Consider the following 16,746-nt stretch of genomic DNA (forward strand, 5'->3'; position numbering starts at 1 on the left):
CATAAGAAATCTATAAATCAAAATTGGAGTGAATTCATTACAAGCCAGATCTGAGAACTATATAGCCTGAGAGAGTCCTTTCACAAAGAATGGAGCACTCTGAAGAAGTGGAGGTTGACAGAGTGGTTACATACTGTCAAAGAGTATGTATCACATATGATTGGAATGTCCCTTTTGCAACAGTCATGAGATTGCTTTTCTGGCACCGCATTTCACACAGCAATTGATGAACACAGCAGGTAGTAGGTCTGTGGTCTTTAGCTGGCTGCTCACAACAGGTCAGCAACCTCCCTAGCCTTACGGAAAAGCTGATGTGGGGGACGTTACATCTTTATCTTAAATGGCAATTGTTCTTGTTTTGGGGACACAGGAAATACTTAAGGCAGATATACAATACATGCTTAATGGCCACGTCAGGCCCTTTTGGAAAAACAAGGTCAGGCCGATTAGTTTTACACCAAATGGCTTCCTGATATACTCCAATATATCCTATAGCTTGTCATTTATTTATCAGTAAACGCTTTCTTTATTTACTATGCTTATAGCATACAGTCTATCTTTCTCCATTACAACACATGCTCCATAAGGCCCGGAATTTGTCTATTTTCCCCGGATGCAAAAATAGAAGATCATACATCAGGCACACAACAAATATTATGTGAATGAATGAGTTAGGTGAAAAAAAAGAGAACAGACCTAACCTCTACAGAAACAAAGAAACAAGAAATAAACACCCAAAAGACAGGGGCTGAGGGCTGGACCCAGGCCTGAGCCTAGGCTGACCCAGTCACATGAAGCCACTACTGCTCACGGTCCTGGGGAAACGACGAGGCCTGTGTGATGTCCCAGTTCCTGTGATCACAAGTCCTGGTGGGACAAGGTTTACTGAAGGCACAAGGACAAAAGAGCAGAGAGATGACCCAGCTGAGGAATGACCATGTCAAAGCCCACCATGCACTGAGCGGGCGGAGGTCCTAGACATGCTTGACTCCTCACAGCTTTCTCCTGTCCCCATATGCAACATTTGTAGCTCAGTGCAACACGAAGTTCAGACAGGGATGGAGGTGGCCCTGCCCCATCTCTGCTGTAACGGAAGTTGAACAGGGAAGAGAACACAGGTCAGCGTGGTCAAGGGTCGTGGTGGGTAGGGTGTGGGCCAGTCTCCCCACCTCCTCACATTATCTTAATGCAGTCAATTTCAGATGCCCTTTGAATAAAGAGGGTTTTCTTTTTTCTTCTTCTTCTCCCCAAAGCCCCCAGTATGTAGTTGTATATTCTAGTTTTAGGTCCTTCTGGTTGTGCTATGTGGGACGCTGCCTCAGCATGGCTTGATGAGTGGTACCAAGTCTGTGCCCAGGATCCGAACCAGCAAAACCCTGGGCCACTGGAGTGGAGTGTGCAAACTTAATCACTTGGCCAAAGGGCTGGCCCAGAAAGAGGTTGTTGAAGTCAAAAGTAGTGGCATGAAAAAATCATGCACCACTCAGTCCCCCACAAGGCAGCTGTCTCTCATCCTACAAAAGAAAATCATGAACAAATTTAAGTCAGTGACTGTAACTGGTGACATTCTCAACAGCCCAACACATGTTCAAAATGTCCCAACCAAAGACTCCCCATAATCCAGTCCGTCCCCTTGAATACTTCCCCACTTCAGGCCTGCAGGGTCTCCCCTTTAGGATCCACGAGAGACACAACAGTGTCCTGGGAACTGTCGCTGTCTGAGGTAGAACAAAAACAGGATGTAGTCAGAGCCCACAACAGATTAGACTAAAGGAGGAACTATGGGGTGGGTGAGCTCCTCCATGGCTCCCGTCTACACTATCCCAAGAGTCTCAGGGATCAACCTCCACCTCCCCCATACTTACTTTCAGCCTTGAAGCTGTCTCCATTTCCACCTGTGGGAAGAAAACAACCTGTGAGGAGCCAGGGAGGAGGCAGGGTCATGAGGATCTAAAGGAACCCCCTAGCTCTGGACCCCAGGGAAGTTTCTAAAACTGTGAGTACAGACTCAAGGCAGGATCAGGAAACATGAGGAAAGTACACGTGTGGGGACTGGACCAACCATCCTCCTGAAGGTCTGTCCTCAGTAGGGGCCTTCCTCTCTCTCCTGTGATTGAGAATCAGGTCCCCATCATCAGACTCATCAAGGTGATAAATTTGTCCTTCCTTCTCACCTGTGCTTTACTAAAGACTAAGTGTTAGCAAATAGGGTCCCAGACTAGGAAAGCACATGTACCTGTGGATGAGACTTTCCATTAATGAGGCAGGACAAACTTCTACCTGGGCTCGAAATGCCCAGTGGGACAAGAAAACTCAGACCTCATTCCTTCCCTACCTGAGCACTTCTTCCAGCAGATCACGGCTCCACCCACCACAGCTCCAAGGAGACCCAGGACAGCAATGACGTCCATGATGAGGATGGTGGACTGAGGAGGCGGCTCTGGGAAGGGAATGGAAGGTGAGGGCCCTGACCCCCAGTCCTCAGCCCTGACCCTGCTGAAGGTCTCCAGAAGGGCTCCTGATTTCCCTGAGAAGAGGCTCTGAGCCCATGGCTCCCTCCTTACCCCATCTCAGGGGGACGGGCTCAGGAAGCCCCTCGTGCTGCACATGGCACGTGTATCTCTGTTCCTCTCCAGAAGGCACCACCACAGCCGCCCACTTCTGGAAGGTCCCGTCCCCTGCAGGCCTGGTCTCCACAAGCTCCGTGTCCTGGGTCAGGTCCTCCCCATCACGCTGCCAGGTCAGGGTGATCTCCGCAGGGTAGAAGCCCAGGGCCCAGCACCTCAGGGTGACCTCATGGTCAGAGATGCTGTGGCGGGTCACATGTGTCTTAGGAGGTTCTGAGGAGAAGGGTCAGAAAACTCAGGAACTTAAAATGCCTCCTGGGCTACTGAAACAGTGCTCATGTGACCATCCTGAGAATGGACAGGACAACTGGAGTGGGGAAGGGAGCACTAAACCCAGACACCAGCCTGGATACAGGGTTTGGGGATAATCTCTTAGTCTTTGGACATTTCTAGAATCAGAATGAGATAGCCTAGGGTAGGAGGCAGGTTTTTGAGGGGGAGAAAAGGGATTTCTGGTCCTGACCTGGGCAGAGGCCAAGTGACTCAGAAACGCTGGAGTCAGACCTCAAACACACTGTGTGTGGGACAGAGAACAAGGCCTGAGGCATAAAGTCCCAGAGCTGCTGCCAGAGTCAAAGGGAACCAGTTGTCAGTTTTTTCAGGGATGGTTCCTGCTCCATCCCCAAGAGCATGGACGCCTTAATGTCCCTGAGAGGAAGGTGGGCCCTCTTAGGGAGTTGCTCTCTGGTACCGGATCTGAAAACCTGAATGGGCTTAGTCTTCTGACCCACAGGACGAGGGTGCTCTGGTGTCATCCCATTTTCCTCCTTTACCTGTAAGAAGCACTCAGCTCCAGGGGAGATCGGGAGGCACCTACAGCCCCTCGTACCTATGCGTTGCAGCGTCTGCTTCCCGTTCTCCATGTGTCTGAGGAGCCACTCCACGCATGTGCCCTCCAGGTAGTGTCTGTGCTGCTCAGTCGCACCTGCTGCCTCCAACTTACGCTGAGTGATCTGAGCCGCCGTGTTCATCGCGGTCCAGGAGCGCAGGTCCTCGTTCAGGGAGAGGTGATCGATGCCGTCGTAGGCATACTGACTGTACCCGCGAAGCAGGTGCCCGTCTGTCCCCACGTAGCAACCGTGCGTCCACTGGTAGGTGTGAGACACTAACCCCGCCCCCGCCCCCACCACCAGGCAGCGATTAAGCCTAAATTGAAAATACCAGGTAAAAGTCGCCGTAGGCTCTGCCCCAGTGGAAGGCCCTGGCAGGTCCCACAGCCTCGGGGTGAATCTGGACCCGGAGATTCGGGGAGACCCCGGCCCGTCTGTGGGGATGGGGGGTCGTGACCTGGACCCGGGCCCGCGTCGCTCACCGGCCTTGCTCTGATTGTAGTAGTTGCGCAGTGTGTTAAGTTCTGCTTCTAATTTCTGTGCGGTGTCCTTGACGTTCCTTGTCTGCTCTTCCCAATACTCTTGCCCTTCCTGCTCCATCCACGGCGCCCGGGGCTCCATCCTCGGACTCGCGGCGTAGCTGTCGAACCGCACGAACTGCGTGTCGTCCACGTAGCCGACGACGATGAAATGAGGCTCCCTGCGGCCGTGACTGGACATGACGGTTTTGAAATACCTCATGGAGTGGGAGCCTGGGGGCGGGGAGTGGCTGAGATTCAGCCCTACCCTCCTCCCGGCACAGGTTCCCGGATCCTGGTTGATGGGGCCGGGAGTGGGGGGCCACGGGGTCGCGAGATGGCAAAGGGGTGGCAGACCGAGAAGAGCAGGAGAAGAGAGGGGTCAGGATGGGGCAGGGCCGGGTTGCGGGTTCTGGGCGGGTGTCTGCGGAGACGCGCCTTCCCCTGGGGTCCTGCGTCCCCGCCGGGCAGTCCCCTCTTTGCACCTCTCACAGAGGCCATTTCCTCCTGACCCCGCGCTCACCCGCCCAGGTGTCGGTCAGGGTCAGGGCCCCTGAGAGCAGCAGGAGGAAGGCTCGGGGCGCCTTGGCCCGCATCCTCGGGATCTGGGGAGAATCTGAGACCTAGCGGGTCGGTGGAGACTTTATAACCGGGAACCGCGGCGACGCTGATTGGCTTCTCTAGAAACCGGACACGCAATGGGAGTGAGGACTGGGGTCGCGTCATGAGTCTCCAGGTAGGAGAACCTGACGCAGGTTGTGAGAGGGGGAACTGAAACTCAGGGAGACGGGGACTCCCCAACACTGAGCTTCCCCGCCCAGACTCCGCTCTCGGGCCTGAGACCTTGAAACCACGTCTGGGGACCTGGGACTTTGCCCTGACCCCCTCTCCTCCTGCACGAGAGCTCTTTGTCAGGCAATCTACTGAGTCCTGGCCCAGGGGCTGTCTGAGGAAACCAGGGAGAGACCCCCAGGCTGGGCTCAGCCCTTTTTCCTTCTCTTACTGGAATCGCTTTTCCTAAAATGGACTCCTTGCCTCTCACCCCTTACCTGTCCCTCTGGACGCTTTAGAAGAAAACTCAGCCCCAGGGACCTTGATGCCAGAGAGTGAGCTAGCCCTGGGAATGGAGGTGGAGGGACTGGTCTTCTCTGTAAACCTGGAGAGAATGTGCCTGAAAACACCGGATAGAGGTTCCCATAGAGACCGAGTTCCTTTTTGTTCTTAACTACAGTGGGCAACACGATCTTGAAAACCCTGAACGTCAGGTATCTAATCTATAAAAGAAGTGATTTTAGCTCCTTCATAAATAAAAGTGTCTAAACAGCACGGCAATCAGCCTCACAAAGCTCCTAAGTTTTACTTTTGAAGACAGTATATCTGTGATTCCAGGTGGTTGTATTTTAAAATGATCTTCATCCCATAGCCCTAGTTGGTCTGTGTGAGTCCCTGACATATCTTGGATACAAAGAAGCACATGGAAGCACAATTTCTGTCTATTTCAACTAGGAGCACCTACAAACCTTAATCACCCTAAAGTTGCCAGTGTTCATTGCAGTCAAAATGCTCTTCACCAGTGCCCTGCCTCTGCGTTACCTATTTTTATGAATTATTCACATTTAAGCAGTGTGGATATTTTATGATGCTACTTACTATTTTTTAAACTGATTAACATAAGGAGGCAATTAGTATTTAGGCAGTCCCACAGAATTATTGTCAACACAAATAATCAATAATCAATCTATAATACAGAATAGAAGAGAATTTTCTTCAAGCGAAGCTGAGGACTAGCCCAGGAGTGCAGCCTTCACCCAGGAAGGAAGTACTCTGGACAAGCATGGCTTTCAGCACAGTTTCCATACCATTTCAGAACAAAGAACATACAGCAAGCATGATACGGGTACATTCCTTTGAGGTTTCAAGGAGACATTTTGTTACAGATTAGCACATACACAGTGGGTCAACATGACCCTGGCATCTGGGAATAGAAATTTATCTTCAAAGGAGTACAGGAATTGGGGTCATAGGGAGGGAGGCATGCACCCCTATCTCCGAAGAGTGCATTCTTCACTTTAGGGTAATGTTTAGAGCAGGTGTACAGTGTATGTTTGATACAGTGGAGGTCAGTACAATGTAAGTCAGGCTTTTTATTTTCCCTGTATGAATTTCAGGCAGAATCTATTATACACCAGAATGGCTTCACTACACAAAGTATGTGAAAATTTCTTACAGTATTTCCCCTTTTGATCAATAATCCTCCAAGGAAAGCATTAATGATCAAGATATTTGTCCGTCAAAGCCAAAGTGGATCCTTCCTGCCCTGGGTCCATCTTGTCCCTCAGAGCTGGGCTTTTATTTTTATTGACTTGCCTGGTTCTCCACATTGGGGGGAAATAGTCAAACATAGTGGACGAGCATGGATGTACGTGCTGATAGGGGAAGTATTTTCATAGGTTATACACATTGTCAGTTAAATCGACTTGTTGCACAAGCTTTGTACATGTGCTTTTATGTGACTTTTTGCAATGGCATTGTTTTATAACATTTATAGAACATATATAATAACAATAATGAGAAAGCAATCAATAATATTTGAAGTAACCAGTGTGGACTAGGCACGGACTGAAAAAGACAAGAGAAGAAATCAAAGGATCCACTACAGGTATTTTGGTAACTTTGAACTAATTTAAGAATTTGTTTGCCTCCTATATCTACTGTTATGTGTACTTTATGATAAATTTGGGCAGACTGGTTTAGTATAATAATAATATCTTTAGTTGCTACCTGTAATGATTTTTCAGGCCAATTAGATTCCATTGAAATTACATCTTATGGTGAATGTAGTCCTATTTCCCCAAACATTTGATCATCAATATCAATATCACTAGTCTTATTAAAGGTAGGCAGTTCTATTTGACTAGCAAAGCCGATATTACACCACATAGCAGTAAAGTTATGATAAAAAGTACTTTGCTGACAATACAGGTCAGAAAGAATGATGGAGGTGTTTTTTAAACATTCTCAACAAAATTTTTCTTTCTCATATACCATATATCTTTCTGTATGGGTGTGGTCATTATAGGCAAGTGGTAGTAAATTTGGGGTTCCATTGTTTTTCAGGCCATAGACACATACCTAGTCAAAATTCACAAATCTGAGTGGATATAGGGGTCCAGTAGGAGCTATTTGATAATAAGGCCCATCTTCCCCAACAGGGAGAATCCTGGTAGAATTTAAAATGATTCCTGTACCCACCAATTGAACAACATCATAGGTGTGGCTTGTTGCAGGTTTAAACACTAAAGCTGTAATAGAACACTTATGTGAATTGCAGGACCCTTTGACAAATTTCCATAAGTTAGGTGGGCTATATAACTTCTGTAGATATAGATTTTGGGCTTCTGCCATGAGCAAAGAAGGCCAGTGACCCATTGCTACTTCAGACTCCATTTGAATTAGCATGTCTAAAAGCCCTTGTTGAGTGAAAGTACATGCTCTTTCCTGTTGTTGGGTATGGGCATTTTCTGCCATGATATATTCAGTCTGTTTTAACTATTTCATTAGTGCTAAATTTCAGCCCAAGCAGATCTCCATATTTTCCCTTCTTCTTGAAATAGCAGCCCCTTTAACTTACCTATTTGTTTTAGAATTTTTTTTTCTTCTGAATGTCTTTCTTCAGTAAAAGTAAATGCAGCCTGTCCAAGAATACCTAACCCTGATCCTCTAGCTCATAACACTTGCTTTGTCCTTTGGGGCCAGTGCTGATTAATCCAACAAATGTGATCTTGACATTGCAGGTTAATGGCATTGGTGCAATTAGGATAAAGGATTTCAACCCGAACATGTTGGGTTCCCCAGACTAATGTTAAATGGGTAGTAGTAACACCTCGGTATTTCTTTGTTTGGGTATGCCATAGGGCTTCCCATAATATTCCTGGTGTTATAGTAGATTTAAACTTAGGAGGGGGTTGAACCCACCTGGTTACCCCTAAAATGGAATTTTTGATAGATACCCATTGTTTTTTCTTATTTTGTTTTCGGCCATTCCATCCACAAAAACTTGGTTTATGAATGCATGCGATATTTGACATACTGGGCAAGCAGCTGCTAATTTTTTTCTATCGTATCGGGGAATTTTTGCTTAACAATTGATCATCTAAGTTTATAGATACACAGTGGTCAGTGTGTTGCGTATTATATACAATGTAAGTTAGATTTGTATTAGGTAATATTGTCTGAAAAGTTTTCCCTAACAATGGCCCTCTGTGATATACATATCCCAAAAAGTAAGTTCCAAAAGCCAAAGGAATATTAGGTACACCCAAGGAGTCATAAGCATTTTATCTAAGTCATCATCATAATATAAAATTAAGGCTGTGTTTGGGGTTACATTAGTTAGATTGGCAGGCAGCCATGCTGTTTCCTTGGGATGTTAATAGAGGGGAAGGGGAGGATAGACAGAGTCCAATATTGTCTAAAGTAGCAGATGTGATAAAATAGAGAAAAAGTAAGAATACAGGCCTGGTCCTGAGTCTTGGGAGAAGCTGCCTACCTTGATGTCATCTTTCATCCTGGCTTGGTGGTGCTTGTCTTAATCAGTTGAAGCTGAGAGCCAGAAACAGGAGTCAAAATCCACTCAGCTTGAGGTGCCTTTTTAAAATGAGAGATGGGAATCCATGAATCTATGCCTTTTGATTTGGCTACACATAGATTAGTTAGTAGTACCTGATAAGGTCCTTTTATTTGATGGCTTTTCCAATAAACAAAATCCCCAGCTTGCAGTTCATGATCCTTAAGGTCTTTGTCTCCTGGGAGCGTGCTGTGGAAGGAATCAGCTACCAACATTTCATTTCTTTTGAGTGCCTCAATGTGACCCTGACAATAATGTAATTTATCTCCCTTGAGTAAAGTTGGTTCATGCATTCCCTCATCTATGTAGGCTTTCCTGTAATTATTTCAAAAGGAGACAGCTGATATTTACCAAAAGGTGTGGACCTAAGATTGAGAAGTGCTAGTGGAAGAGCTTTAGGCCAAGAGGTTAAATGCTTCTGAAAGTTTTGTCAATTGAGTTTGGGTAGGGCCCTGAGTTCTTGCTACCAATCCCAAGGATTGGGGATGATAAGCACCGTGAAAGTGCTACATTATTGGTCAACTGTCACAAATAGATTTAATTACTTGTCTGGTAAAATCAGCTCCCCAGTCACTGTGTAACTCAGAAGGAATTCCCCAAACAGGAATTATCCATTCCAGTAACAATTTACCTACGGTTAAGGCTGTTGCTCTTCTGCAAGGAAAGGCCTCAACCCAATGTGAAAACATCCAAACCGTCACCGAGATATATTTATGTCCTTGAGACGGTGGCATTTGAACAAAGCCCAATTGCCATCCCTGAAAAGGTCCCTTAGGAAGGGGAAAGTGGCCTTGTGACCCATGAAGTGATTTCCTTGGGTTGTCTTTAGGACATGTAGTACAATGAGCATATGCTTTATGAGGCACTATAGCAGAAAGTTTCCAGAAATATTGCTTTCCCCATAAAATCATCTTTTCAGTTTCCCAGTGAGTTAAATGATACATTTGCTGAAGTAACAGCAATTGTGTTCCCACAGAAACTATAGGTTGTTTTTTATCAGGTCCAAACCACGTTTGTGTGACAGGTCAAAATTCCCCCTTTTTTGTTGCCACAATTGTTTCTCTTCTTCAGTGGTGATTTCTTGAATCTGTAGAAGGAAATCTTGTACTGGCTCCACAGGATTAACAGAGAGCAGTGGGCCTTCTTGAGGCTGATGAGTATTTAAAGCAGCCTGTTTGGCAGCAACATCAGCATGTTGATTTCCTTTAGCTTTCATAGTCTCAGATTTGGAATGCCTTGGAATCTTAATAATTGCTAATTACTTTGGTAGCTGTATAGCATTCAACAACTCTGCAACCTCTTTTCTGTTTTTTATGGGTTGTCCTGAAGAGGTTAAGAACTCTCGTTGTTTCCAAAGCATTTCAAAGTCATGTCCACTCCAAAGGCATAATAATTGTCAGTATAAATATTTGCTATGTGGTCTTTAGCTAGTTGACAAGCTTGAATTAAAGCAATTAATTCAGCTTGTTGTGCTGATTTTATCTCTGGTAAAGAAGAGCTTTCAAGTATGTCCATTGTGGACCTTACTGCCTATCCAGCTCAATAATGTCCCTGCTCATCTTTTAAATAGGACCCATCTGTAAACCAATTAGGTCAGCATTATCAGTAGGAGTCTCTTGTAAGTCATTCCTCAGAACAAGATAATCTGTTAAGTAAATGCAGTTGTGGTGGTTTTCCTCTTGTGATGCAAGAAGCAAGGTTGCTCAATAAGGTTATTATATCAGTTAAGTTAATATTAGGTGCAGAAAGCAACAGTACTTCATAAGAGGCTAATCTGATTACAGAGTAGTAGTGAGTGTGGTGAGAATTTAGAAGAGATTCAATTGCATTTGGGACATAAATGGTTGAAGGAGACCCTATTACCATTTCTTCAGTAGGCTTACATAAGAGAGCCATTTTTGAAATAGCCCTGATACAAGGTGGAAGTTGTTTTGCTACCAAGTCTAATTGCTGACTATAATGTCCTATAGGTTGGTGTTGATCACCATGTTTTTGAGTTAATACACCTAAAGCATTTCCTTTATCTTTGAGCACAAAGAGGAAAAATGACAAGTTGTAATTAGGGTGACCTAAAGCCAGTGCTTGAGCCAAGATGGACTTTACTGTGTAAAGGTGTTTACTGCTTTCTCTCTTTCTAGCATCCATTTAATCAGATCAGTCTGGTCAAACTTAAGTAACAGACATAAAGGTTGAGCAAGGAGTGAAAAGTTAGATACCTAATTCCTGCAGTATCCAGTCAGTCCTAGAAATTCCCTCAACTACTTTTTTGTTTTGGGGAGAGAAAAAGCCAAAACTCTTTGAATTCTTTCAGAATCAATCAATAGTGAATCTTTAGATATTAGGTGCTCCAAATATTTTACAATAGGTAAATGAAATTAGAGATTATCTTTGGAAACCTTATGTACTTTAGAGGCTAGGTGTTGTAAAAGGTAGATTGGTGTCCTTTTGGGAGTCTCATTTAGTTTGGAATATAAAAGAAAGTCATCTACATACTGAATTAAGGTAGAGCCATTAGGGAAATCTACGTTAGCTAAATCAGCCTTGAGTATTTGAGAAAAGTAAGTAGGGCTTTCAGTATAGCCCTGTGACATAACTGCCGAGGTATACTGGTGATCTTCCCAAGTAAAGGCAAAAAGGTATTGACTGTCTTTTTCTACTGGGACACTAAAGAAGGTGCTGCATAAATCAACTGAAAATCAGCTGCTGTCAGCTGGAATGGCTGAGAGCAAAGTGTGTGGATTTGGGACCACAGGACATTGAGGGATCACTATATTCTTCACAGCTCTCAGATCTTCAACAAATCACCAACTTTTCCCATCTGGCTTACATACTGCTAAAATAGGTGTATTACAAGGACTAGTACAAGGAATTATAAGTCCTATCTCAAGAGATTCCTGAACAATAGGTCTTATTCCTTTTAATGCCGCTGGTTTAAGTGGGTATTGTTGAATGTTAGGTAGAGGCTCAGAGTTGTCAACGGTCACCTTAATAGGAGTGGGTGATTTAATCTTTCCAGTATCTGAAGAAGAAGATGACCCTAATTCTTTAGGCACTTGCAATAACAGGTCATCGATTTTCATTTGTTATATCTGAGCCATTCATTTCATAACCATCAATTTTTCAGTAACTAAATTTTAATCAGCATTCAAGTTTTCTAAATCTAGAAGCATTTCACCCCTTTGTGAAAAGGCAGTATGAGCATTGTATGCTTCCAATAGGTCTCATCCTATCAAATGAATTGGGGCACATTTTACCAGGAGAAACACATATTTCCCTGTGATGGTTCCTATTTGAAAGGTTATAGGCCTCGATTTAAAGACTTGCATTGGTAAATTGGAAACCCCTACCATTAGAACTGATTGTTTACTCCAAGGGAGAAGGCAATGAACAAGTGTAGGGTTAAGAACGATGTAGCCCCAGTATCTAGAAGGGTCTTTGACATTTCTCCTATGATAGATTATTTCAGTTTCCCCTAAAGTATTAGGGAGGAGGAGGGAAGTGCCCTCTCATATTCCTCAGAGCACCCCATTCCTTTTTGACTTTGCCATATTCGAAGTCCCATTTGATTTGATGGCAGTATTGTTGGAAATGACCAGGTGTTTTGGCAATAATGATGAGTGTGATCATTTTGTCTTTGGTCAGGGTTTGAAAAAGTGCCTTAATTGGGCTGCTAAGCAGTTGCAGTTGTACATTCATAACCTTAGTGACTTTCTTTTTCTTTGTAAGGCTTTAGATGGTTTATTTGCAATAGAGACAAGCACATTAGTGTTTAATGTCACCCAACAGGACCCATGGTGGCTTGCAAACATCCCTTCATCTTCTACTTTTGTCAATTGTCAATTGATCCACTCTATGCTTTGGAGTTCCAGACACCAATAAATATTAAAGCAAATAATCAATAATGAATCTATAGTAAAGAATAGAAGAGTTTTATTGGGGCAAAGCTGAGAACTAGCCTGGGAGTGCAGCTTTCACCAAGGAAGAAAGTGCTCTGGAGAGGCTGGCTTTTATCACCACTTACATACCATTTCAGAACAAAGAACATACAGCGAGCGTGACAGGGGTACATTCTTTTCAGGTTTCAAGGACATTTTGTCACACATTAGCATGTACGCAGCAGGTCAACATGACCCTGGCTACTGGAAAGAGAAACATCTCTTCAAAGGAGTACAGGAATTGGGGTCATAGGGAGGGAGGCATGCACCCCTATCTTCAAAGAGTACATTCTTTACTTTAGGATAATGTTTAAAGCAGATGTACAGCCCATGTTTGGCAGGCCATAAATCATAAAATTTTTTTTCCACATAAAGTTCAGGCTGAATCAGGAATAAGCCACCATGGCTTTCCTACATACATCACTAAGTGGAAATTTCTTATATCAGTATTAAACACCAAATGCAAGAAACTCTGCTAGGCCCTGTAGATATATTTATTAAAGATCATTAATGCAATATGTATGCTTAAATCTGAGAATTCCACTGCTTTAGTTTTTTTTTTTTTTGAGGAAGATCAGCCCTGAGCTAACTACTGCCAATCTTCCTCTTTTTGCTGAGGAAGACTGGCCCTGAGCTAACATCCATGCCCATCTTCCTCTACTTTATATGTGGGATGCCTACCACAGCATGGCTTGCCAAACGGTGCCATGTCCGCACCCGGGATCCAAACCGGTGAACCCCGGGCCGCTGAGAAGTGGAATATGCGAACTTAACCGCTGCGCCACCGGGCCGGCCCCATGCTTTAGAATTCTTTACCTCTGCTTCTTTTCCTCACTCCTACTCCTCCGGGCCTTCTCTGTCCCTCTCACCCCTTGGCTCCTGTTCTCCCCGTAGTCTCCACCACCTTCTCAGGCCTGAATTGTGGCACCTGCGCCACCTGGCTCACCTGCCTCCTAATGTCATTTCTTTACTAAAACACCCCAATGGCTCCGTCTCACTCTTGGGAAGCCTCTAGAATGTAACACACATGAGCACAGGGGCTTTGGGCTGTTTAAGTCAAAGCTGTATCCCCATCATATGAAGCCATTCCTGGCACATAATAGGATTTGTTGTTGTTGAATGAATGAATGAAATATGATTGTATTAAATTTTAATTGTATTACATAAAAGTCATAAAATAAAAAATACAAAAAAAGACAGATAAGATTTTCTTACATGTAATTAGTGTGCATATCAGTCCATAAATTCATTCCAGTGGAATAAATGTGATGTGCTTATCTGTTACACAGTGAGCCTGTGTATTGGGATTTTATTACTTCATAAAAATTTCCATGACGTAGTGGCTCAAAACAACACCCACTTATTTGCTTACAGTTCCTTAGTGAGAAATCCAGGCATGGTGTGGGTGGGTTCTCTGTTCAGAGTTTTCCACAAAGTTGTGCTCTCATCTTGAGCTCCGGATGCTCCTCTAAGCTTATAGAGAGGTTGTTAGCAGAATTCAGTTTTTTCCAATTGTAGGACTGAAGACCCTGTTTCCTTTAGGAGCTGGAGGAAGGCTGCTTCCAACATCTTGTGGTCCCCAGCATTCTTTGCCATGTGACTTCCACTTTCAAAACCCATGAATGAGAAAATCTCCCACATTGAAGCCCTCTGATGCTTTGAGTCTCTTTCCTCAGGAGTAACCCAGTCATTTCAAGTGCTTACCTGGTGAGGACAGTCCAACTCAGGAGAATTCCCTTGTCTTAAGGTCAAGTGATTTGAGACCTTAGTTACATCTGCAAAATGCCTTCCCAGCAGCACCTACATTGATGTTTGATCATGTCTTTTAACCATGGAAATTCTTCTTAAATATTAAAACCAAATGACATGTTTAATATCTTACAAGTAATTTAAAGAAAGCAAAGTGCAATCATTCCTTCTCTCTTTCGACAGTTATGTACCTCATTATTGTACCACAGCATAACAAATTACTCAAAACTTAGCATCTCAAAACAACAGACGTGTATTATCTCCCACAATTTCCCAGGGTCAGGAATCTCGGAGAGGTTTACCAGACTCCTTCAGGCTCAAGGCCTCTTTCAAGGTTGTAGTCAAGTTGCATCATCTCATGGTTTGACTGGGGTTGAAGGATTTACAGGAAACATGTGTCATTCATATGGCTGTTGGAAGAGGCCTCATCTCCTTGGATGGTCCCAGGAGGCCCCAGTTCTTAGCTTTGTGGACTTTCCCATAAAGTGGCTAATGACTAGGTAGCTGACTTCTCTCAAAGCAAGTGATCCGAGAGAGAGAGAGCGACCAAAATGGAAGCTGCTATGTGTTTTATGTCCTAGACCCAGAGTCACACACCATTTCATCAGCCTTACTGTACGAGTTAGCGGTAAGTCCTTAAGTACAGCCCACACTCAAGAGGAGGGAATTAAGCCCCGCTTCTGGAAGGGAGGAGTATCAAATAATTTACATGCCTGTTAAAACCAAAATTTGAATTAAATATTGTTCCGGGATTCTATAAAGCAATGCTTCTATTATCTGATTATTTTTCTTTAAAGGTTTTCATTTCTCTTTGGAAAATAATGATTAAAAGTTTGAGACAGAGAAAGGAGATACAACAATATTTGTGCATTTTTCTTGCAATTGCATTTAATAATAATGTTCTCCACAATAAGTTGCAACAAATTTGAGAACATATAGTAGCAGATCAAGTAATTCCAAGATGTGGGTGCCATAACAATAATGCCTTTAAGATAATAACTATCTTTGTTTTTCTTTAAAAGTTTCAAAAGTAGTTTAACAATGTCAAAAATACTGGCAAAAATACCAATTTCCTCACTTAACATCATCTTCAACAATAGTTCCCCAGAGCAATTGCTTTTCAGATAGAAAAATGTGAATCTCGTACCTTAGTCTATGCACCTAGCTTAGCATCATGACAACAGTTTGGTGAGATGCAGAAGGCAGAAATAGGTAATTCCAGATATCTCATCAAGATGGCAGTGTAAACAGACTCTGAACTCTTCTCCTCCCATGAACACAACCAGGTTACAACTATTTTTGGAATAATTATCCTGGATAGAGAACTGAAAACTGGATATAAAGAGCCCCCACAACAAGGGACAGTCCTGACTAAGGTGGAAGAGGCAGAAATTCCTGCTGGAGAGGAAAAAAGCCACCTTTGGGAGCAGCGGAGCTTCTCAGCTGGCCAGGCGGGAGCCACCTTAAGGTACGCAGCCCTTCCTAGAGGAGTGAGGTCCAGAGCGGGCCGATACTGCTATAAGCATCCTTCAGACTCAGCCCAACCAAGACGAGGGTCTTACTGCCTGGCTTTGCTGGCTATTAACTGCAGTGAGGATACCCCCAGAAAAGCTATCAGCTGAAAGCCAAAAAGACCTGGGTCTTAAAGGGCCCACGCACAAACTCACTCATTGCAGCAACCTAAAATCACCAGAGAGAAGGCTGACAGTCCTTTGGTGAAATGAGACTCATCTGGTGGGCTCTGGGGGCATCTTGGTGAGAGGAGGGATCTCTCCGGAGACTGAAACATTGGTGGGGGCCATTGTTCTGACCTGGTGCAGGCATGCTGACACAGGGCCCAGTGGGCACGGTTGACGTTCTTCACTTGGCCTGTTAGCCAAGGGGTCTGCCATGTCCACTAGAGTACAGATTTAATCCAGTTCAGCCAGGGCAGGCAGCCCACCCTAGGGACTGGCCCCACCTAACAGCAAGCCCTCCGGCTACTTTTCAGCCTGTATTGACTGGGTGCCTTGATCCTCTATAGGCAGGCGAGTGTGTCCACCTCTGTGGGGCAGAGCCTGTGTTAGGACCAGGTGAACTGTGGGGGCCATTGGTGGAGAGGTGGGGGCCTCTGCAGTGTAGCATTGGGGTATGTTCCAGGGGGTTGAGAAGTGTGCATGGACCAGGACTGTGTTGACAGTTTGTGTGGTCCTGTGGGGGGGTGAGGCTTATCAGGGGCAGAAGACCTGTGCTTCACAAATAGCCATAAAAAGGATCAGCCCCACCTTCCAAAGCCTGAAACAATTGAGTGCTCCCATGCCTAGGGCCAGGCCTACTCAGCTGCACTCCTAAGAGAGCTGACAACAGCCTTGTAGGCCTGAGGCCTATCGCAACTGTAAGCCCCTGAGCCTAGCAACCAGCTACTCTGGGTACCAACCCAATTAAGAGGAAAACTGCAATGGGAGTGTGCTGATAGACTTT

General features: G+C 44.7%; 1 protein-coding gene across 3 annotated transcripts; it reads right to left on the reverse strand.

Moving 5' to 3' along the window:
* Positions 1-487: 487 nt before the first annotated feature.
* LOC124232611 (HLA class I histocompatibility antigen, alpha chain G-like) lies at positions 488-4,579 on the reverse strand. Of its 3 annotated transcripts, none has more exons than XM_046649562.1 (8): positions 4,499-4,579; positions 3,940-4,209; positions 3,457-3,732; positions 2,565-2,840; positions 2,336-2,440; positions 1,866-1,895; positions 1,646-1,718; positions 488-1,514 (listed from the first exon to the last, which is right to left on the reverse strand). In XM_046649562.1, exons 1-7 carry the CDS (start codon positions 4,569-4,571, stop codon positions 1,651-1,653), a joined length of 1,098 nt encoding a protein of 365 aa, XP_046505518.1. In that variant the 5' UTR covers positions 4,572-4,579; the 3' UTR covers positions 488-1,514; positions 1,646-1,650. The 3 variants fall into 3 exon arrangements, with proteins under 3 accessions (XP_046505518.1, XP_046505517.1, XP_046505516.1); XM_046649561.1 differs by having other exon boundaries at positions 1,615-1,718; XM_046649560.1 differs by having other exon boundaries at positions 488-1,718.
* Positions 4,580-16,746: the final 12,167 nt, after the last annotated feature.

This window comes from Equus quagga, unplaced genomic scaffold (genome assembly GCF_021613505.1).
Source record: "Equus quagga isolate Etosha38 unplaced genomic scaffold, UCLA_HA_Equagga_1.0 HiC_scaffold_8514_RagTag, whole genome shotgun sequence".
Lineage (NCBI taxonomy): Eukaryota > Metazoa > Chordata > Mammalia > Perissodactyla > Equidae > Equus > Equus quagga.

What these genes read in the sequence shown, in the direction of transcription:
- LOC124232611 (XM_046649562.1), bottom strand. Translation starts at nt 4,571, where the DNA reads ATGCGGGCCAAGGCGCCCCGAGCCTTCCTCCTGCTGCTCTCAGGGGCC. An exon ending in GCCCGTCCCCCTGAGATGGG is followed by an intron (nt 2,441 to 2,564) that starts GTAAGGAGGGAG and finishes TTCCCTTCCCAG; the next exon opens with AGCCGCCTCCTCAGTCCACC. An exon ending in AGACAGCTTCAAGGCTGAAA is followed by an intron (nt 1,719 to 1,865) that starts GTAAGTATGGGG and finishes GTTCTACCTCAG; the next exon opens with ACAGCGACAGTTCCCAGGAC.